Consider the following 23743-nt stretch of genomic DNA (forward strand, 5'->3'; position numbering starts at 1 on the left):
TAATCAGGCTATGTTATTCACTTTGACATTTTAATTTCATAACTGAAATTTATGGTCAACTAACTACATTTCAATTTTCTATTTAATCATCATAATTTTCTATTTTATTTATGGAATAATAACTTGGACCAAGCACACTGAACTATATGCAGCAGTTGATTCTCCTTTGGAACTTCCACATTCCAAAGGACTGAGATTTCAGAAATGCCTGTTATTATACATTCAATCTAATTTGCCAACCACAGACTCATTCGAGGAAAGAATTCCAGTCACTTAAGAAATCAAGGTCATTTTTAGGACCTTTAAGTCTAATGGTATAGAAGTTACTTGAGCAAATGCCAGTGTCATTAGTGAATATACTCTTAAAATTTAATGTCCTTTACTCTTACCACTACACTAAAAAGCTTCTGGGCAGGGCTCTATGCACAATGCCCAGAAAAACAAAGTCTCTGTCTGGGACAGTAGTCATAGCTAGAGATGACCTGGAAGGCCTCACTCTAGGACCCATGACTAATCCAAGTAAACAGGAATCCATTTGTGAATTTTACCTGACACCCATGAGGACTGTTCAGCAGCAGCTATGAACAGGAGAAAGCAGGCCTATTTGCAAGGGATAAGATACATCTTAAAATCAAGAGCACTGACATGGCTTTGTATCTGTGCATATTGTTTAGGAAAACCTAACATAAAGAATATGAAATGGAAGTTGAAAAATTAGAACATTTTTTGGTTTATTAAAGGAATCTGCTTTTTAATATTCCACTCAAAGATTGCTTTCAGTGGCTAGTTTTAATAAAAGCCTTAATGTGTCATTCATATTTTACTTCCATAGAGTTTCTTTCTACTTTTTAGAAAGGGCAGTTAGAATAATTTTTCTATTGTGCTCTGTGGGTGTGCAGAAGTCTGATTCACTATAATTACTAAAGAAACTTTTAGTAAGAACTGGCACATAGGTTTTGAGTTTTCTTGAATCACTCCTAACATTTAACTTGAAGCTTATATTATACTATGAAAGTCCATTGCTGAGTAGTTCAAACTCTGAATGCTTAAGAAAGGAATGCATCTGTTATCAGGTTACACCAAACAGAGCAATCAGAATGCCAGTGGATGCATGGATGCCTCCTTAGGAAGGATTTCCATCTCATGCCAGTTGCTACCATCCCATTGTTTTGACTTCCTAGGATGAATGTGACAGGCAGGATCAGAAGCAGAGACCTTCCAACACACCTGCACATGTACACTGACTCTGCAAAATGAGGGAACTGGGCATAGTGATGGTTTAGAAAAAAAATGTGAGTTCAAGATTCATGTCTTGACTGTCACTCTGATGCTGCAGACTTGGGCAACCCCTGTTATAGGGTGTTCACTTCTTTCATCTCTCAAATAGTATTATGAGGCTACTGAATTATATCTCATGACAATATCTAGTGGATGTGCATCATACGAACATCATCCTTTGTAGGGACAATATACACGCTGGTGATCAGGTATTACATTCCCCTGTGGTAATTCCCCAGACTGGTCATTTCAAAGTGCAGAAACATTTTCAATCTGCAATGCATATTTAAAACTGAAGAAATGTTCATATGAATCCCTCTGTTAGCCTGTATACTTTGCAATGATCTCTACACTCTTAGAATGTGATCACTTTGTAGGTTGGTTTTTAAATAGAGTCCCCTGACATTCTCACACATAGGTTCCTTCCCCACCCCATTGCTTCTTAATGGTGCAGGATTTTCCATGACATCTGGTCTCAGTGTCAACAACCATTTATAGCATATCAGCTGCAATGAGCAGCAACTGTGTACAAGTTTTGTTCTGTGTTTCCATATGGATATGAAAGCAATAGCTTTCAGGAGGATGTAAAGACTTCTTAAGATTATTCAAATATCTGAAAGTATTTAAGCAGGTTGTGCAATCACCTTTAGAACTAGTGGAGTCTTGGAAGGAAAAGTAAATCTCAAGACCCCAAGTTTATAAAGGTAGAAATATTCACAAAGAAGAGTCTAGGACTTAGTGCTAGATTTCTTAATTGCCTCACCTTTTGGAGCACAAAAGTGTGTGTATAAGTGGGTGTATATGTGTGCATGCACCTCTGTACATAGAAGCCAATATGGAGTGCTTTGCATTATCATGCTTCAGTTTACTTTTGGAGACAGTGTCTTTATTGAGTGACTAGGCTGACTAGCCAGTGATCCCCTGGGATCCCCCTGTCTCTGCCTTCCAGAGGTGGGGCTACAAAAGTGTAGTAGAAGTTTATATGGGTGTTAGAGATCCAAAATCAGTTCCTGAAGTGTAGGCAGTAAGCACTTCACCTACAGAGACATCTCTTCAGCTGCATAATTATTCTTTTGTAGATTTGGTACATGTGGTAGTTTGAATGAGAATGGCTTCCGTAGGCTCATAGATTTGAAGCTTAGTCACCAGGGAGTGGCACTATTTGAAAAGTGGCACTATTAGAAGGTGTGCCTTGTTAGCAGAATGTGTCTCTGGGGATGGGCTCTGAGGTCTCAAAAAGCCATTCCAAGCCCAGACTCTCGTTTATTGTTGCCTATTGATTTGGATGTAGAACTCTCAGCTACTTCTCTGGCACCATGTCTGAATGCATGCCGCCATACTTCCCTCCCTACGATGATAGTGAACCTAACCTCTGAACTTTAAGTAAACCCCAACTAAATGCTTTCTTTTTTGTAAGATTTGGTGTGGTCATAGTGTCACTTCACAGTCATAGAACACTGACTGGTGACATAAAAATTGTTCCTTCATAAGGTAGTCTGTTTGGTAGGTATTTTTACACAGTTGGAAGTAATAAAAAGTAATTGCCACCTATACGTAAAAAAAAAAGTGAAAACTTAGGAAACATAAGACTTGATTTTGAGTCTTTAATTAGCACTATGTTTATTAAGGAGTTAATCTGGAAAAGGCAATGATCACATGAACATTAGTCACAGCTTTTATTTGGCAAGCCTGTGATCATTGCTTATATGGTAAGACTCAATCATTAGGAATATATATGTCAGATAAGTGATTTACTTTTAACATTTTTTATTTTTTATTATAAAAATATCAAATGCTCTTATTGTGAAGTATTGATTGTCAAATTCCCCTAGATATTCTTTGTAATGAATTTTAAAGGTCTTTTAAAATTCCTTTCCTTTATTTTAAAATCTCAATAATCTAGCTAGAAGCTAGCTATTCCCTGCTTTGGTATGTTTTCAGTCACCCTTTCTTTTGCCAGAGAAGGTGTGAGCAAAACTCCCAGAAATCAACTAAATGGAATTTTGTCCGAGCTGAAAAACTTGAATGGCATCTACACTTGTTCCATTTGTTCACTGGTACAGATGGTTTTAGCTTTCATTTAAGTTTTTTGATGGGAGTGAATTCCTGATTTCATGTATGGAGAACAGGGGACTTTCTGGATGATGTATGTGTTTGAGTTTTCAATCAGGAAGCTATACTTCTGGTGTCCTGCACAGGTAGGCAGATGCACTGGAACCCCTCTGTATCCCTTTCCTGTCTCTAAATTTACTTCTATACTCTGAGCAAACCAGGCTGAATTTTGACTGAAAGAATCAGAGTGGAACTGGTGTGACTGCACCCCACAGCAACTTCTTCTCTAAGGCCTCACAAGCCCTAGACACTCCATAAATGACAGAATGACAACTTGATGTGCTTGATTTTCACTTAGCATTTCTTCTTAGATAGTTAGACAAATGCTACACAGAAATGATTGCCCTTTAATCTTTTATCTGAAGACAGTTCTGAGAAAAACAGGATACACAGATTTTTATCTAAAGACAGATCTGAGGAAAATAGGATTTTTCTAACTATTAAAAATTTGGAATTTGCAATATGTTGTATCTACTACCACAGCTAACAAAGACTTTGCATTTCTTCTGCTCTACTTCAATGATACATTCCTGTGAGGTAGCCATAAGAATCTCCAGAATTGCACTATCTGTCTATCTATCTATCTATCTATCTATCTATCTATCTATCTATCTATCTATCCATTCATCTATCTATCTATCTATCTATCTATCTATCTATCCATCCATCTATCCTTCCACCCATTTGTTCACCTCCCTGCATGATGATTCTTCTATGACATGCTACTAAAATCTAGGCTAATGTATTCATTTGGTAAAAAAGGTACAAAACAAAGTCAGGGGTTTAACACCCTTACATGTACATCTGATGCTGTTATTGCACAAGTTTTAAACTCTACTATAATGATTATGAAGTGGTCTACTGATAAGCACTGGAAGCAGACTCTGTAGAGTTTATCCAAGTCATCAATTTGACAAAACTAGGTCAAGCAATTACAGAAATTACAGCAAGTGCTCTCAAAAGTCAATCTCCATCCTTTCTGCAAATCAGAGAGGCAGGGTGGGGAAGCCAGGGCAAGCAGTGCATGGTTTCTTTCGCTAGTAAGCCTTTCTAGAAACACTTGCCTGGAGTTTTATCACAGAGTTTAGATCTTATATCAGAAAACTGTTTTCTTCACAAATGTCCCAGGCCCACTGCCATCTTTGATTCAAGTTCCAGCAAATCCATATCCTGATCCCATAAAACATACCAAACAATGGAGTGGAAGGAATTCCCACTTTTTATGTTTGGCTTTAGGTTATATATTTGGTCACATAAATGTAGTACAACGTTCCATATGTGTATCAGATAAAACAGCACAAATAGTGAGCATATCCACATAAACCCAGTGCAAAGATTAAAAGTTTCCTGGGTCCTGACTGCTTCCTTGGCCACTAATAAATTTTTGACACAGTTGCCCAGAATAGGACTTTTGAAAGGAGCATGTTGTTTCATTTTTATCCTACTACATACATGTGGTAAGCATTAGAAAATATCCAATATCCTGACTCTTCCAAAGAAAAGTCCATCAACCAAAGCTTTGCTTTTCATAATTAAAATTCTCAGAATCAACTGAAATAGGAAAAGAGTCCAGAAAACAAAGTCAATTTTTTGGTACAAAACATACCTCCACATACTAATAACACTGGGTATTCAGGTGCATATTCTTGTTGAGCATTATGTGAAACTATAAAATCATAGTTTCTTAAAGTACCAGAAGTATATGTATGAGAATGTCCAGGTCCTTCCACTGACCACTATATTGCCTCTGTAGTAAAGCCTGGAAATACTGGGATTGTCAACAAAGAATTGAAACTATAATATACCATGAAGCATACTGGCTACCCTCTCCCAACCCTATGGATTTATTTTACTTGCTATTGTAGGTTTCTCTGTTTCTTGGAAATATAACAAGTGAAACTAGAATGATGACAGATGGGAACAGAAAATTAGTGGAAGAATCCCCTAAACTCTCTCACTCCAAATAATCTAAAATTTCTTGTTCGGAGGGGTAATAGGAACTGAATAAACCCTAACAACTATTAGTGGGCTCCCATGGAAAAATATAAACACATGTTTCATATACTTGATCTGATATAAACTTTTTCCATCTTTATTTTTCGGAGATTGTAGTATCTTGGGAAACCTACAGTCCTAGAATTCCAAGAATTAGTGGTAGGGGAAAGAGTTCAGAGTTCAAAATGGCACTCAATCACTGGAGCTAAGCCTATGTTTGTAGTTCTGAAAATTATTGATATAATGTTAGACATATAGTATAAATGAAAAGTGCCATGTTTGATCAAAGCCTACAGAACTAGTTTATAGCAAAGAGAACAACCATAAATCTTGAAGTCATCTATGTCCATTCTTTGGAGTATGGAAAGAAAGCAAGTTATTTATTGTTAATGTTAGGAAACTTATTTCTCTCTGATTTTATCTGTTTCAAGTATATGTTAGGAGACAGAACAAGAGGCTGTGGGAGGGAAAGCATTTGGATACATGTGTTGGCATGAGTCCACAAGGCTGTATTGCTTGAATTTTTGCCTTTCCTGGCATAACTGAAGCTGAACAGTCATTTGGAACTGTGTGGCTCTTTCTTTATCTTCTCCAACAGCATTACTCACCTTTAGGTCCCGATGGACTACGCCCATCTGATGGCAGTGTAGCACAGCCTCCAGGATCTGCTGAATGCAATGACTGCATGCAAACACCAGGGGGCGTGTGTTAGTTCCAAGCTTACACTCACTGTCTGTATACCCTTAGAGAGACCGGGTTAAAGAGCAAAGCTAGCGGACAACCGGTGCTGAATTTATCTCCTTCGGTCACAGCAACACATTGCTCAAGGAGAGTGACTACTACCTCGGAACAATTAGGATATTGCCAGCTGTGAGCCAAGATGCGTATTAACTTGTTCTAAAAAGATCCATTTGGACAATATCTCATTTTGTTCTGGAACTCATTTCCTGGTTATAAATTCTTCCAGGAAGTGAACTGGAACACAAATGCAATCTCGGGAGTTGTGCTCTCTTGCCACTCTTTCCCGTTTTTACATATCGTTCTAAAAGTTGTCCTGCTAGCGCACAAGGCACTATTAGGTTTAAATGAGGACAAGAATGAATTTTTGACAACACGGACTTGTTGTGCTGTGTAGTCTAGCTGGCAACTGTTACCCCTTGCCTAGGGTTCGCCAGGCTCAAGTGACCAATGTGTGCCAGTTGTCCTGCTTCAGCAACCCGTGGTCTCAGAACAGAAGTGGTGTTAAATCTACAGGCAGACATACATCACAGCCAAGTTCATTCCAGGCCAGCGCTGGACAGTTCAGGAAAGCCTGCCCTCAAACCAACTCTGGTAATTTATTGCTCGGAAACGTAGCAGGTTGTATTGGCGCTGCTCTTCCCTTCCTGCTATGATGTATATTTAGCCTGTAGATGAGCAAACTGAAGAGGCATCATGCATTGTCATTTCATTGTTCATTTCAAGAAAAACTTGGGAAAGGCATTTTAAACAGCATTTTCATACCCCACCCGCCTCTGCCCTTTCCCCAGAAAAAAAAAGAAAGAAACGTCTTTATTCAGATTTATGGACTCCATATACTGACCTTCAGGTCCCTGTGAACTATGCCATTTAGGTGACAATGATTTACACTCTCTAGAATCTGTTGTATACAATGACTGTAAAGATACAAGGGCAGAATGGAAGGGAGAACATTTTAAAGGCACATAGTCACATTGGATACAAAATAAAATGAAGGTTCTAACAAAACAAAACAAACGAACAAAATTATATTTATTCACAATTTTCTTAGCTTTACACTGGGATTAAACAATGTTGAATAAAGCTAATTCTGAACTTTACTAAAATGACATCCAACATAGAATTTGTGACCTATTCAGACAAAACAATTTAAGCTGTGTTGTTGGTCTCTAGATTAAGTCATCTGTTATAGAAGCAGGAATCTCCACATTCAGGAAGAAAATTTGAAGTTTAATTTCCAAAATGTGCTGGGAAGATTATCAGGAGACATAAAATTTCCATGTGTTTGTTATACACAATCTAAACTGTTTAAGATCTGAGGTCACAATTAAACATGTTGAAACAAAAGGGTAAACACAGATGAAGTGGTAGGTGAAACAGGGATTTTAATAAAAAAAAATGGAGAAACACATGGACTGGTGATTTAGAATGGGTGCTTCCTGTATAGTACAGGAAGAAGAAAATGAATGCAAGCTCCAAGAGGACAGGGGGATCCAAAGTTGACCCATGACATAAAATAAGCCCCCTTCACAGTAAGAAAACCCAGGGAAAGGGCTAAGGACCTTGAAAATATGTTTAAGATCCCCTGGGAACTGGTAATTGTTAAGTCTATTCCCACACCCTTTAGTGAAGGAAGTTTTACTTATTACCATGTTAAAATGCACCATCAATGTTATTCTTGTTAGACACTTACTGATACCAAGATAACTGCAAATTAAATTAGAGAGAAGAAGTTTTTTTGACCGGCAGCTGCAAGACCCCAATAAGCTGCCACCTGACACACAGTAGTGCAGAACACACCATATTGACAAGTCTTGCACACATCCAATGTGCAGTTCAAACCCGAGTGCAAACAAAAGGGAATTCGCTGAATCAGGGGGAGAGTGCACAATCTGGTAAAAACATTTCAAATCATTTGGTATGTAACATAATGATACGCTACAGGAAATTAGTAATGAAAAAAAAAGCAACCACTGTCTAATTTTTAATAATGCTCATATTAAAACACCCATGACAATTGTCATTCTTTGGAACCCCACTCAAACAGACTCAAAGTGGAGGTGTCAACTGCATAGCTCACTTGATTATTACTCATAATTGTATAACTGTGCGGCTCCTTTATCACAATGTGAGCTCCACACAGTCTTTCTGGAACATTTCTGTTTAATCTAGCCATAAAAGTAACTTACTTGGCTTATGGCTAAAATTAAGAAACAATGATTCTTAGTAAATCAGTTTTACTACTCTTTATTGTAAGGAGTAATCCTGTTTAGAGGTGCTGCTGACCACACCCACTTGAGGCTGGCCACAAGTGCCACTGGCCATGCCTAAGCTCTTGAGGGCTAATGAGGACACAGCCTTTTAATGCTTCTATGTGGGAAAAGAATTATTCTTGACTTATTGTTGGATTTCTATCCTAGAAACTATTTTATAATTGATTCTCCAAGTAATATAGACATACACATGACGAGGAGCAACCTCCGGGTTTTGTCCTGTTAACTATTACTGCTTGCCAACAGTTAAAATAGTCTCTACCTCACTTCAGCCACAAGTTTTCAAACAGAACATGTTTACCATATCTTAGAAAAACAAAGTAGATAAAAGTTCCTTTAAAATTTTTTTTTTGCTTTATAGATTTATTTATTTTATGTGTATGAGTGTTTGTCTGAATGTACACATGTGTGCTTGGTGCCCACAGTGGTCAGAAGAAGGGACAGTTGTGGCCACCATATAGGTGCTGGGAACCAAACCTGGGAGCAAGTGCTCTTAACTGTTAAACCATCTCTTCAGCCCCAAACTCCCTTTCTTAATTGATTCCTTAATTAAAATTGTTGGTCCTGCTTGGCAAATGGACAAATAGCTATTCTAGAACTGCTCTAGGTTTCTTTTCTGGGGTCAAATCTGGGGATTTGAGCACATTAAGCAACTAAGGATTTACTCACTGTACCACAGGCCAAACAGAATTTTCTACTTGACTTTAACAGCAAAACATACACTACAAATTAAAGCGTAGTCATATATTCAGATGTACAGAATACCATAAACATTAGTATTAAGCCAAGAATATGTAGTAGCATAAAATCAAGAAAAATTAGTAATTGAAAGCCGAGCTTTCTGAAAAGCAATTTATTATTATTATTATTATTATTATTATTATTATTATTATTATTATTGGCAGTGTTTCAACTATGTAGTGCAGACTGGCCTGGGATTCTTGACCTGGCTTCCATATGTAAAGGGTTGGGATTTCAGACAGCTACCACTTAGGTAAAAGGTGAGCTTTTATGTGTCATGTGCTACTCCGGAGGTAGGAGGAGCCTCAGCATTAGCTGAGTGCCATGAGAGTCCCTATTGCTGCTATAGTTTTGGAGACCTGGAGAGCAGTAGAGGTGGGGCAGATGGCCAATGATTTCACTTTCATAGCATCAATTATGTTATGGTGAGTTAGTTGTTCTTCATCAGGGTTTCCAACATAAATTAAAATTATAGAATGCAGAAGGAAAGTTAAAACCACCAAGTCTAAATAGGTCTAGGTAAGTAGGTTAATGAAAATTTACTTCAAAAATGTTTTTGAGTAGCCTAGGCAACTGAAGATTGCATAAAATGCTGGCTCTTTATTAAATTTCCATGAAAATTTTGCTAATTAATAAAATTAGTAAGTCACACGTGAACCCTCAGAAACAGAAAAATAAATAATTTTCACACCAGCATTCTAGAGGTTTTAATGAAATATCCAAAGTATTACATGCTAATAGAAACACTATAAAAGGGCACTGAGACCTTCCATGGCCTGTTTCTCTTTGCTGACTGGAAGTATGTGGTACTGAGGAACTTCCTGTGGTGACAGGAACTCTTTGTCCCCCTGGTACTCAACAGCCACTGTGGCTAACTAAGCCTCCAAAACATGGAAGCTCAAGTGAAAATTGATTAAAAATAAGAATTAAAACAGACTATAGGGTTTTTTTTTTCTAAAAGCCATCATGAAAATCGTTGGAAATTTCCCAAATGAAGAACCCATCATAAGGAGAATACACAGTGGTAATATGAGATTCTGATAATGGCTGGGTCACGATATACTTAAATGATACATTTATGTATAGAACAAGTGTCAGTAATGGAATGATGTGTCTTTATCTTGCTCAGGGCAAGCCACTTACCTGGCATCAGCTTCACTATAATATTCTCTTGCCACTATGTCTTCAAACAGTTCACCTCCAGTAACTCTGTGGAAACAAAAGAAACACAGTTTTTAAAAAGGAAGAAAAGAATTAGACATCAGTTTATTAAGTGCATACAAAAATCTTTTTCTTGTATTATTTTTCTTTTTTCTTGTATTATTTTTCAATAATAAGTTAAACCAAGCTATTTTAAAACATTACGGCATTTAGTTTCCTAGCACTCAGATTTGTGTTAGCAATAGATCCAGAGGTCATAAGTTTTCTCTGTGTAGTAAATATATACAGCAAAACATCTGCATAAAATGGTTTTTAAGAAAGTCTCCATTTTAGTTTTATAGATATTGAGGTCTGACAAAAATATATGACATTCCATAGCAACCTTTTATGAACAAAAGATATACACATGAATGCTAACTAACTAGGTTAATAAAAATCTGAAGGATATAACTGTGTCTCTTTAGTTTTTCTGTGTATATTTTTTCCTTTGGAAAAATTACCATGTATTTTTCCTTTGGAAAGATACACAAAGAAACAATTTTCTAATAAGTGTAGCATCATGTAACATTGATAAATAAATCATATTATCCTGTTATGTTAAATCAAGAGCATTTCTTAATATTGTAAATACTTTCCCCTGTTTAATGCAACAAATATTATTATTATGTGTGTGTATACATTATACGCATGCTGTAGATTAATTCTAGAAGAAAAATTCTTGTCAGTAAATGTTCCAGGTCAACAAGCACCCGTTTAAAATTCAGGGAGAAGACAAGGCAAGGCTGCCTTTCAAAATGGTTTACTCCCAAATTGGGACAATATCCATAGGTTAAATGATTCCTAATATTTGCTACAATAAATAAGAGTATCTATCTAGTAAGAAAATGTCATCCTATCAATATTAATTCCTTTACTAATGGTGAGGTGGGTCTTCTGATAGTATTTATGCATGACTCCTTCCTCCATTATGTTGTGTCTGGGTTTTAAGAAAAGGTTTGTGCTTTGGGTTACATTGCCATAACTAATATCTGTTGTATCTGTTGAACTAGTATCTTTTTACAGTGTGTCACAAGGTGTAAAAAACCATAGGCTAGCTTATAAAGCTTCACAATTGAGGTAGTCAGGTGTATCCTTGATAAAAAAAAAGAAGCCAGTGACTACAGAGCACCCACACAGAGTAGATCACAACCCAGCTCTCAGCACTGCCCAGCACACCCTTGACAGTAAAGACACTGTCAATCATAGGACCAAAACCTTTGGAAAGGTAGCAGCTGTTGGCATAAAGCCTTGTGCATGATCTTAGACCCTAATAATACACTTCCTTTTGTTCTCTTCATTGGGTGCTTGGCTTCTCATGTTTTGGGACATCATGGAAGAACTGTATCCACTGGATAACAGCTCATACTGTAAAGACTGGGCAAAAAGTCTGTACGTGTATCTGAACATTTGCATAACTTTCTCTCCTCTCCACTGCATTTTGAATACTTCAAGGTCCTGCAATGTGAATGCCACTTTTTTCCAATCACTATTTTCACATAAAAAGTATACTGAAAATGATTATGTTAATTTCTGTCTTGGCTTTTTTTCTCATTGAAACCATGATACATGTAATTTAATTCATTAACATAGTTATTTTTCCCTCTGTTAGAATCTATAATAATGCAATTATAATGCACCCTACATAAAATTCATATAAAATTATCTGACAGAAAAGCACTTCTTGAAAATCTTTTACTATTTAAAGTATTACTTTTGTGGGCTTTCTTCCTGAATTATGATCAAGACTGATATAATTACACCTTTATATATTTTTTTCTGTTTGTGCTTACAACTTGATTGTTAAAGTGCTCAATAAACACTCCTTAGAAAAAGCTATTGGTAAGACATGTGCTCAGCATGTGTGGAGCCCTGGGTTCAAAAGGAAAAAGATAAAAGCACAAACAAATTATGAAACTCATTTCTATTAATAAAATCTAGCCAATATTTTTTACATTAATACCCCTCCAGCATTAACACAAAATACCCGCTTAATTAATAACTATTTGAAAAATCATCAAGTCAACTGAGTTAGAAGATAGACTATCTGTGCCATTTACTCTAAGTCAATTCTTTACATGAGTTTAGGAAATGGGTGTGGCATCATCATAAAGCTTGGTTATTTACTGTAATGGGTATTATTTATTAAGGGGTCTGTCCTAAAGGGAAATAGTAAAGAGTCAGAGGAGCTTACACTTTGGTAATCTTTGATCTTTGTGTGAACTGTAACAGTTTTAAGCAGTTACAGGTAAAAAGAAAACTGAAGAGTGCTTTTGAGGGATGTTGGGATAAAAAACTCAGCACTCGGCACATGCTATGTATGCATTGCACTATTATTCCATCCTCTTCCAGATGGTGAGCTTTTAATGCTGAGTTTAGATTGCAGAGTTTGCTGTCTCTGACAGTGTTCTTTCTCATCTTTCCTCACTCATTCTTTGTACTACTTAAAATATTTTCCTGTGAATGAAACCATACTATCCTTTCAGCATTATGTATGACAAATGTCTACAAAAGAAAACAGAGCAAGTTATAGGAAAATGCACTGTCCTAAAGAGAAGCTGTTGTCATTCTCACATTATTGTTTAATGAAACACAAAATTAAGCAATTGCAGTTTTGAAAAATTTTAGGGAGACATGTAAAATTTCATGATGCCACAGATTAAATCACTTCCATGAATAAACTGTTAGATTAATTAACCAATTAGACATTTGTGAATAAATTTGTGCCAGAGTTCTGCTATAATCTGAAACATATCAATTATAGGTTTGAAGCATTAATTACTATCTATAAATCTCAAGAATATTAAGACTTACAGTGACAGAGGATAATTTACTACTCAAAATGTGAGGCTCTGTGTATAAAAAATGATAAATATTTGCTATTTGTATTATTTATAGTGATTTTGATTCATGTTGGATTACTCTTCATAATTAATTTTTCTTTTGTTTCTAGTCTATATATTGAGCTAGAAATGATCAAGAGTAATTTCATCTTGAATGAACTATTTATAAAATTTTATGAATAATGTAGCTCTGAAAATGAGACTAGGCAGCTCAAGCAGTTCAAGATGGGGTTCCACAGTGACCTAAAGAGCAGACTTGGAGATCAGAACTGGTTCCCAGTGTGGTAGAGGGAAAACCAGGAGTCTCAGGCTGGAATTGGAAAACAGGAAGCAAAATCAAGACCCAGCTATACACAGGGAAGAGACATTTTGTTAAAGCAGGAGCAGAATCCTCAGCAAGCAGAAGTTATGTCATGTTAAGGGCAAAGTTGAAGGGTGGACCCCTTGCGTTCTAGCCAACAAACATGAGTCCTCTCAACTGATAGACAAATAATTACCACAAATCCACAAACTGTTTTTGTTTACTGGTTTGTTTTTCCTCCCTTTGCACTTCAGTGTCTGGTGTTCATGTTTAGGGCAAAGCTGAATGGTGAAACCCTTGAGTCCTGGTCAACGAACCTGAAATCCAAGACTACAAACATGTGTCCTCTTAACTGATAGACAAATAGTTACCACAAATCCACAAATTTGGTTTTGTTTACCAGTTTGTTTTTCTTTCCTTTGCACTTCAGTTTCTGGTGTTGTTCATCTAAGTGACTACAGCACAAGTGTGGGGATGGCAACTATGAGTGTAACACATTTATCTGTCTGTACGGCACCCAGCATACTGCCTTCCACACTGTTGAACATAAAAGTGGATATTCACTGGTATTTCCATGTGTGCAATGGATTAAATATCTTTTCCCTTGAGTATGGAGAAATCCAAATCCTTTAAGTCACCACATTTAGATGTGAGGACTGTGGACGGTCTTTGGGGTTGAACCCTTTAAAGGGGGTCACAGAGCTCTTGTTCTCTCTTCTTTTCTGCCTAGAAAAAAATGTAGTGAGAAGTCAATCATGTGCACTCTCAAAGGGAGTTGGGGTCAGAGCCAGTCCAGGCTAGCCCCTGATCTCATATTTCCTGTCTGCAGAAACACCTGAGGTAAATGGTTGGTGTTTAAGCCAGCCAGCTACCTGGGCAGAGTGTTGCCTCAGTCTCTCCAATTCACAAAATGACTCTGTGAGATAAGCATAAGATTGTTTATACTTTAAAAAATGAGAAAATCAAGTATGAAGATTAAGGCCTTTTCTAAAAACACTTAACAAAAAGGGGGATGTGTTTTCTATTGTTTGTTTCTCCCTTGGGTGGAACTTGAGAGAAAATGTCTCTGGAAGAACACAGGATCCTTTGAAAGACTGAGCAAAATGTTTATATTAAGAAGTGCACTCAGTGACCTTTAACTTCCTAGTTGAGGTCAGTCCATTGGAGAACAGTCCCTGTCCAACTAAAGCTAATGACTAAAGTAATTTCATGTGTCTGTCACCAACATGGCAAGACTGTCAGCCAAGTCTCCATGATGAATGCATCAGTACTACAGCATCATGTGGTATCTGATATGCTAATCCCACTGAATCCCAGTTACCTCAAAGGTACCCCCAGAGACCTCCAAAGAACTACTGAGCAAACGAAGCAAAGTCCAAGGAGATTCAACGGGAAAGGTAAGCTCTAAGATGTTGACTAAGTCCAGCCAATGACTGGAATGAGAAACGTTTAGGCAGAGCATGGAAAAGAGACATTGTGTGTTAAACATTGTATGTAGAGTCTAGCTAGTCTTCGGAGGGAGCTTAATAAACATTTACTGAAAGTTGCAGAAAAAAAACCCACTCCAAACTGCTCCAGGTCTCTCCTGATCTGCTCCAGTTAACTCTTTTGGTGGTATTTTTTGGGGTTCTGGTCTTTGAATGTGGTGAGAATGTAATCAGGAAAACAATCCTATTCATAATAGCCTGACTCTCTAAAAATATGATTTAGTCAACAAACAACAACAAAAACTACAAACATTCCAAACTTATCTAGAAATAAACCTAACCAAAGAGACGAAAGATTTCCATGCTGAAAACTATGAACCATTTAAGAAAGCAGTTGAAGATGGTAGAAGATGGAAAGACATCTCATGTTTGTGGGTTGGAGAAATTTACATTGTGAAAACAGTTACATTACCCCAAAGTTATCTATAGATTAGATGCAATCTCCACAAGAATTTCAGTAAAACTCTTCACAGCAGAAGATAAAGCAATACTAGCATTTGCAAGGAAGCACAAAAGACCTCAAGTAGAAAAAACAACAACAACAAAACAAAACCAAACAAAAACAAAAAAACTCTGAGTCAAAAAGTAATGTGAGATGTATAATACCAAACTTCAAATTATCTTACAAAGCCATAGTAACAACAAATCATGGTACTGGCATAAATAAAATCACAGCAGATCAAAGGAATATTACCACACAACAGTTAGGGTGGCTATCATTAATTAAACAAGTGACAAGGCTATTGAAGATGTGAAGAAATTGACATTCCTGTTCATTTTTAGCAAAGATGAAAGATAATACAACCACTGTAAAAAGCAGGGAGTACTGTAATTCAACCAATTATGTCCTCTAAGTGAGGCTTTTTCCAAAAACCGTTTCTCATGGTACAGAAATACCAAAGAGGCTAACACACAATTCCATCCATTTTCAATAGAGTTCCACTAATAGGCCAGTGAGATGGCACAGTTGATAAAGGCATTTGCTATCAAAATGATGGTCAGAGTTCAATCCTTGGAACCCACATGCTAGGAGAGGACCATCATTCAGAATGTATTCTCTGACTACCAAATGATATGCACAGGACACATATATTAAAAAAATAATTCAACGAATAATTTATTCTGTGTCTCCAACTCATCAAGATATAACTAGCCTCACCCCATGATTCCTTTATGTCCCCAAGGATGTTCACTGAAGCAGAGAAAATGTTCTTTCTCTGGGAACACTAAATTTAAAAATCAGTGGTGTTAGTTTAGGCTAGGGAGTTGGGTCAGTCAACAATGTGCTTGGTACATAAACATAAGGAAAAGAGATTAATGTCCAAAACTCATTGAAAAAAAAAACAAAAACAAAGGGTAGAAGGAGGGTTTTCTGTGGTGTATATGAAGTGTCGGTGAGATGTGAGCCATTCATAGAAGGTTTCACAAGGCTTGTGGAAATCTTAGTATTGAATTCAGGGCAGGGATGTAATGCATTGAAGACTAGGCAGCCCTTGTCTTCTCAGAGTGTAGCACTTCCTCTTTTGACAGTCTATTCAGATATTACCACCTATGGACCCTATGTCTTATAACTATATATCCCCTTGTTAACGCAACTTACCCAAATCCTTCTGGGCACATAAACATGGATAAAGTGATACAAAATTACACTACATTTGGAGGAAGACCCAACAGTTACTATAAAAACACATGGGTGTTATGAAGTAAAATTTAAAAACCATTATCAATAAACCCTGGCAATCTATCCAGGGCACCAAGCTAGCTTTGGTCCCTCAGATGTCCAGCCTCTGAAGTGGAAGCTGCTCTCACACTCAAATGAGGGAGACACGCCTGTCCAGGTGAAGGATCTGGCTGAGGAGTCTTGTACAATCTCAACTCTGAACTGGACAACACTAATCTTCTATTAAAAAGGTAAGGCAGTACAAGAACAGATCTGAGGAGATGACTTATTGGTAAAGGACTTGCTCATCATAATGAGGTCAAGAGTGTGAATCCCCAGAATCCACAGAAACAAAGTCAGACATGGCAGTATACATGTGTAACACCAGTACTGGAGTGGAGGCAGGAGGATCTATGGGACTTGCAGGCTGGCTAGTCTAGACAATATAGTGAACTCCCAGCTCTACGTCCATTGAGAAATCCTGTTATAAGAAATAAGGAGAAGAAGATATTGGGGAAGAATCCCAATCAACCTTTGGCCTTCAAATACCAGTATGTTTGAACATGAACATTTAAGCATATAAACACCACACACACACACACACACACACACACACACACCAATCATATATCACAAAAATAAGGAGGAAGAGGAGGTAGAAATGATAACTTCACTATTTTTTAATATAGATAATTCATAAAGACAAATTTAACATTTATAATCACAACTTTCTACTACACCTACCCAAGCCAACTGCACATTCTATTCAGTTTGTTATTCCTTATATATTTATAATAAATTGCTAGTAGATTCATTAATATTTACTAATATCAATATTTTTGATAATTTACTATCAATCTTACACACACATACCCAAATCTTACTTGTAAAGTAGTAATTTTTACACGAATCCTATTACTGTCAAAGCTTCTAGATGGTATTTGTAAATGTGAGTTGGGCCATGCTAATGGATAGGTATAGAGAACTGAGTTATGAATTCTATTACAAAATACAGGGAGGTTGAGAAAAACATCAAATGCAAATATTTCTTAGGCACATAATTTAAAGCATAGGTCCATTTCTGGAGTGAGATTCCTTAAGGCCTAGCAAGTCCCAAATTAGACATTCATCCTATTTATGAGGAAATATATTTGTGAGCAAATGTATCTCATCTGACACTCATCATTTTGGCATGACAAATAAAGAAAATGAACACCAATGCACCTCTTGTGACTCTTCCTTGCACGGACAGGCTAAGGAACAATCGATACAATGTCCTGACAGCCAGTCAGCAAGGTCCCAACTCCTGTCCCTTTTGGTCACTTACTACAGATAGGAAGAATCCTTGTTACTCCCACAATTTTGAATGTCTTACAGAGGTTTCTGGAACACCACTTTCTCAAAGTTGTACTATACATGGAATAACCAAAAACTAAGAAACAAAAGCAGAACAAACAACCTAGGGGTGTGGTATATTCACTGAGACTAAGACAAGAAGATCCTAGAAACAAGGAATTATATCCTTCAAGGAGAAGGTGCTGTTCCAGGGTGACCCCACAGACACAAATAGATGGCTGGGCAGAAACAGCTGGGGGACACGTTGGACAAAAGGGAACAAAATGATTGGAAATTGGAGTCTCTGAGGTCTTACTACTAAAGAGTATTCTAGAAAACCTCTTCCCCCAAATGCTTTTGGCTTCCGACTTTTTACCAACAATCTTTCTGGTGTGAGCAAGTAGCTGCACTTCTGTAGAAAGCTCATTTTTAGTATCATGCTTCCTCATTTATGTGAATAAAGGCTTAAATCGATCAAGACATTGGCAGATTAATTCTCACATAGAAGTACGGAGACAGTGCTTCCTGAAGGGATGCCTGGGAAGCAATCTCATTTTCAAATATCAATCAAGGGGAGCATTTGTTTTATTTCCTAGCTTTTGATTTAGTCAATAACAAGTTAGTGACTTAGTAACTATTTCTAGGATTGACATCTATATAGCCACAAGACTCCCATGCTGTAGCCTATGTTCAGGAAATGGATTTGTTGTTTTCAGTGACATTTTAGTCATCTGTCTGGAAAACTACTAAATTGCATGGACTATTGCATGGGTGTTTGCACACATACTCATATGCAAGCACACACACATACCTCCTTAATAAGGTTAAAAAGTCACATTTTCTCTGGTAATTTCATGGCTTTTACTGGTTACAGAGTGTTCAATGAATTTCATAATAAAATACAAGCATTGCAATAATGCTACATTGTTTCAAGACTATTTGGAAAAAAGAAGGTTGGTTTGAGTGTCTTTGTTTCTGAATTATGAATTTTCTCTAAAATGGAACATTGCTTCTCTTAAAGGAAAGTTAATAGAGAGATTTGTCTCCTTCAGAAATGAAAAGTTCTACCAGCATTCCAGTAAGAAATAGCAAAGCATCAGCTTGCCACATGCAAAGCCTTTCTAGTTATTATCAGTTTAAAAATGATTTATTTTGTTTGTTGGCTTGTTTGGAGGGCAGGATGGACGCCTGGAAGGAGAAATCAGGGGAGGGAGAGAGAGAACACATTAGTCTGGGTGGGTAGAGGAGAATCTGGGAGGAAGGGAAACATGATAAAAATAGATTATATGCAATTTTTTCAATTAAAAATTGTATGTTCCTGAAAATTGATCTGAAACAGCTTATCTCCAAATTATCCAGTTCTTTCACCTGAATTCCCCATGCAATCTCTCTCTCTCTCTCTCTCTGTGTGTGTGTGTGTGTGTGTGTGTGTGTGTGTGTGTGTGTGTGTGTGTTTTATGTGGTGTACTTATGTATTCATGTGGAAGCCAGAGTTTCACACAAGGTATCTTCCTCAAGCCCTCTCCCCATTATTTGCAGAGAGAGGGTCTGTTAGTGAAGCCAGAGTGGCTGGACAGAGAGCACCAGAGTCCTCTTCTCTCTGACTGACCATGCTCATATAAATGCACTACTGTACTCAGCTTTTCATACTTACTATACTAATTGGACCATCTTCCTAGCCCTCCAAGCATATGCTCTTTTACAGTAAGGAAAGAAGTAACAGATTTTATACTCAATTGTTACTTATGAAGATCTATGTGACTGTTGATTGCTCTAGGTTTTTAAAATTATAAAGATCAGTAAGTATAAATGTGCCCGATTTTAGTAATTAATTTATTCATAAGTTTGTGTGTGTGAAAATGGCTGCTACTCATGCACAAATCCCTCTGTTAGGAAATAAATGTTTTATAAAATAGACTGTGTTCTTAACTTGTTACTCAATTTCTTAATTCACTCAGCACGGAATTAGCGGTTTTGTTGCCACTCAACCATAAAAAATATAACCTTCAGTGATGAGTTCAAAGCTGAAACACATTCACACTTACAGCATGGGCTTAGTATTTTAGCCACCATTTCTGACATCAGTTAATCCCTGGAATTCACATGTTACTACAATTCAAATCAGACTTCAAGACAGTAAATGGTGGTGTGAGCACTGTGCCATGAATGCTGAAGGGCTCCTGTGGTGGGCTTCCCTTCCCCAATGGCTCTGACATTCTGTCTCACTCCTGGATCTTCCTGCATTACTCTTTTCTGTCTTCCTATCTCTAACACTGTAGAGAGATGATATGGCAGAGCCTTGTAAAAGGTCAGAGTATTTCATGTTTTTGCAACATTTCAAATCTAAGACGATGGGTTGACAGATGCACCCATGATGATGCCATCCCACAGTCCTTCAGTATTAGATAAAGAAAGATGAATCTTTAAAGGGGGGAAGGTGGCGGAATTCTACCCTACTTGATAACGAGAAAGTTGTGTGTGCAGTTGATTTCTTTGAGTCTGGAGTGTATCTGACTCTATTGCTCTATGAAGCACAATGAACAGAAGCAACTCCAGCAAAGTGTTGCATCCACAGGATCAAGATCCATGCTTTTCATAAGGAAATTCTAACAGCAATTCTTGAGCAAAAAGGGGGGTAAGTAGAAAATAGTACAGGTTGTGACACTACTGGAGGACCCTAAACTAGAATTTAATGATTCTCTCAAGAATCTATGAAACAGGATTAATTATTCTGTGAAGGATATCATGACTTGAGGAAAGGGGCAGCCTACAGCATAGGAAAGAAATCTTCATCTCTAATAGAGAAAGAACAGAACTAAGCTGAACACTCATCGTTGTAAACTGATTTAGCAATTATGATACAGCACAACGAGACATTATGCTGACACTAACATGATTATGAGAATCATTTAGAACCATGAAAGATGTGTTTTCAATAGAAGTGCAAGTATTAGAATACAAGCTCGCACATATATATTATTGTAAATGTCAGTAAGTATGAATTTTCTGTCATTTATAAAACACCTTCTTCCTTCCATGTCTATGCTATTTGCCATGTTACTATTGCTAAAAGACAAACTGACCATGCCATGGTCCTGCTTAAAACATTTACATGGATCCTCATTCTTATGTCACTGATAGTATATTTGCATGTATGTGCTTCATGTGCAATTGAAAAGCATCACTGCCTTCCCCTTCAAAAGACTAAGACTTTCTTTGCTACAGTATAAATTGTATGTTGCAACTGCAACATATTAAATCTTCATGACCTAACACATTAACTTGTACTTTTGGACAGAGGCTGGTTTTGTACACCATGCTGGTCTGGGAATTGTAGCAGAATGTACATGTCAGCCATGTGTCCCCATGATCAGCCTCATGCATTTCTTTGTAATGCGATTTCCTACTAGCAATGCTGAAGCAACCTTATTATGATGTTATTATGTATCCTTTAAGGAAGAGTCTGGGATTTCTTCAGAAAAACCTCTGGATCTTCCTTTCCGAGCTACTTACAACTTTTGTGTTTCTTTGACTTATATTTCACAGGATATTTAGACAAAATACATATATACCTCTTTCTACAGTTCAGCTTCTAGACGAGAGCAGGCCAGGGATATGTCTTATTCACCATGTGTATCCTCCAAGGCTAACAAACTGCCTGAGACACAGTTGCTGCTCAGTAAGCATTGGCTGAATTAAAGTGTGAAGATTAGATGCAAATACAAAAATAGTTAAAATGGGAAGTGAAACTATGGGGACTTTTCAGTGTTAATATTTTCCTTTAAGAGGGGATTTTTAACCTTTACACTTATTCATGACTTTTGGCACTCATATAGCATGGCCCCTATGTTATATGAGAGATGTGACAGTTTCTAACTTCAAAAATGACTAGGAAATACACAGTGAAATAGTATATTATAAAAAGGATATTCACTCATGTTTCAAAAGATAAAGGTTTAGCTATTAGAACAAAAGTCAGTTAAAATATCTAAAGAAACAAATTCAAGAGTCTCCAAAGGCGGGATTGGAGATGGCTCATGGGTGAAGAGCACTGGGTGTCCTTTCACAGGTCCTCAGCTAGATTCCCAACACCCACGAAGTCACTCACAATCTTCCACAACTCCAGTTCCAGGGGATCTGATACCCTCTTCTGTCTTCCATAAATACCAGGCAGACACAGGGTGCATAGACAAACATAATACACATAAAATAAAGTCAAAATTACAACAACAAAAAAGAGCCTTCTGAATCCTTATATTAACACAGAAAATGTGATTACTCAGACACCAAGTATGATGCCATCAGCTCTCTGACTAGAAATAGGCTTAGCCTACACCACAGTGTACAGGGTTAAGAGAGCAAACACATTGAGTATGGGATTGGACACTGAAATCGGTCTGCGCCACTCTGTAAATGGATTGCAATTTTTAAAAGGCTCATTCAAAATATTGTGCAATGTCTTTATTTTATGGCAGTCAAAATCAGAGATGCTTTCCATTTAGAAGTTATGCCATAAAATGAATGAAGGTAAACGGGACCAGGATGCTAGAGGATGGGAGAACTACCAGGAAGTGTCTGCGTCACTTCCTGGGAGCATGCGAAGGCCAGGAAGGAACAGGATAGCTTCCCTGAACTCAAGAAAGGATTTAAGTGACTTTTTCTGAGTGGCTTCCAGCAGAATGGTGACTAATTCACCAGAGGCTCAAACGACCCCAGGGGGTCTTTAGAAGACACTGAAATACCCATCAGAAATTCAACCTGTTTTACTCATTGTAAAATATGAGGAAAACATATTTTACATTTCATTTCTCTCTGTTCTTTAGAGAAGGTGTGACATTTTTCCTTCCCATGTTATTAGTTCCCACCCAAAAGAGACGGGTTCCAAGCTGGAGAGGGGTGGTTGATATGATACAGGAAAGAGTCAGCCTTGCCCTCCCTCCGGCCCAGGGAAAAGTAGTTGACACTGCCACTACTAGGGTCAGCTCTGGTAACCCTGTTGCAGGAGTGGGAATTCTGCTTTAAGTTCCTGTTTTGTTCCAAAGCTCTGGTTGGACAGCATCTATAGTGTCTACGTTATGCACATAGAATTTGAGCCTTTTTAAAGAGCCTAGTTTACATCTTCAAGCTAAAAACTAAATTTTTTGTCTTCTCTGCTCTTTTCGGGTCTGAATGTATTAATTTTTTTTTATTTTTGTTTGTTTTGACTTCTGCAATCCCCTCCCCCTCCCCATTCTATTTTGGGCTCCTGTAATCCCTTTGCCACAGCGCCACAAGAAAGAGCTTTGCAAAAATGAAATCGGATTATTTCTTTTTCCATTTTAAAAGCCTGCCATGGCTTCCCACAGCACACAGAATAACCTTAAATTGACTTTCCTGGCCTTTGAGGCCTTTTGCACTCTGGCACATGTCTACTTCATACAGTTTTATAACTTTGCCCCCCACCTCAGCCTTTCTTCTTACCCACACTGAAGCTACTCTTAGGGTTGCACCTGATGCTCACCCTGAGGGAATTTTGACAAACAGATCTCAGTATTAAGTCCTGTGCTCCTGATGTCCCATGGTGACCAACCTGTGGTACCCCTTTAAGTCATCCATCAGCACTTTGTCACCCCCTGAATCTCACAGGTGTATTAATCATAGTATACCCGAAATTATTTCTGTAGATTTACTTGATTATTTACTTATTTATCCATTCTTCCTGGGCTGGGACACTGTTCTGTCCTCTCTAGCCTGTCTTGACAGGGTTTGTAGAGTATAAACATTAGCAGCATCAGTAAGTGTCT

General features: G+C 37.4%; 1 protein-coding gene across 3 annotated transcripts in view; it reads right to left on the reverse strand.

Moving 5' to 3' along the window:
* LOC100752268 (calcium/calmodulin-dependent protein kinase type II subunit delta) overlaps positions 1–23743 on the reverse strand; it is a 244069-nt gene that overhangs the window by 69905 nt on the left and 150421 nt on the right. For all 3 annotated transcript variants that reach the window (XM_027395664.2, XM_027395667.2, XM_035450695.1), the window contains exons 5-6: positions 10281–10346; positions 6968–7040 (exon numbers count right to left, since the gene is read on the reverse strand). In XM_027395664.2, the coding sequence (XP_027251465.1) occupies positions 6968–7040; positions 10281–10346 (139 nt within the window). The remainder of the gene's footprint in view (positions 1–6967; positions 7041–10280; positions 10347–23743) is intronic.

This window comes from Cricetulus griseus (assembly GCF_003668045.3).
Source record: "Cricetulus griseus strain 17A/GY chromosome 1 unlocalized genomic scaffold, alternate assembly CriGri-PICRH-1.0 chr1_0, whole genome shotgun sequence".
Classification (NCBI taxonomy): Eukaryota; Metazoa; Chordata; class Mammalia; order Rodentia; family Cricetidae; genus Cricetulus; species Cricetulus griseus.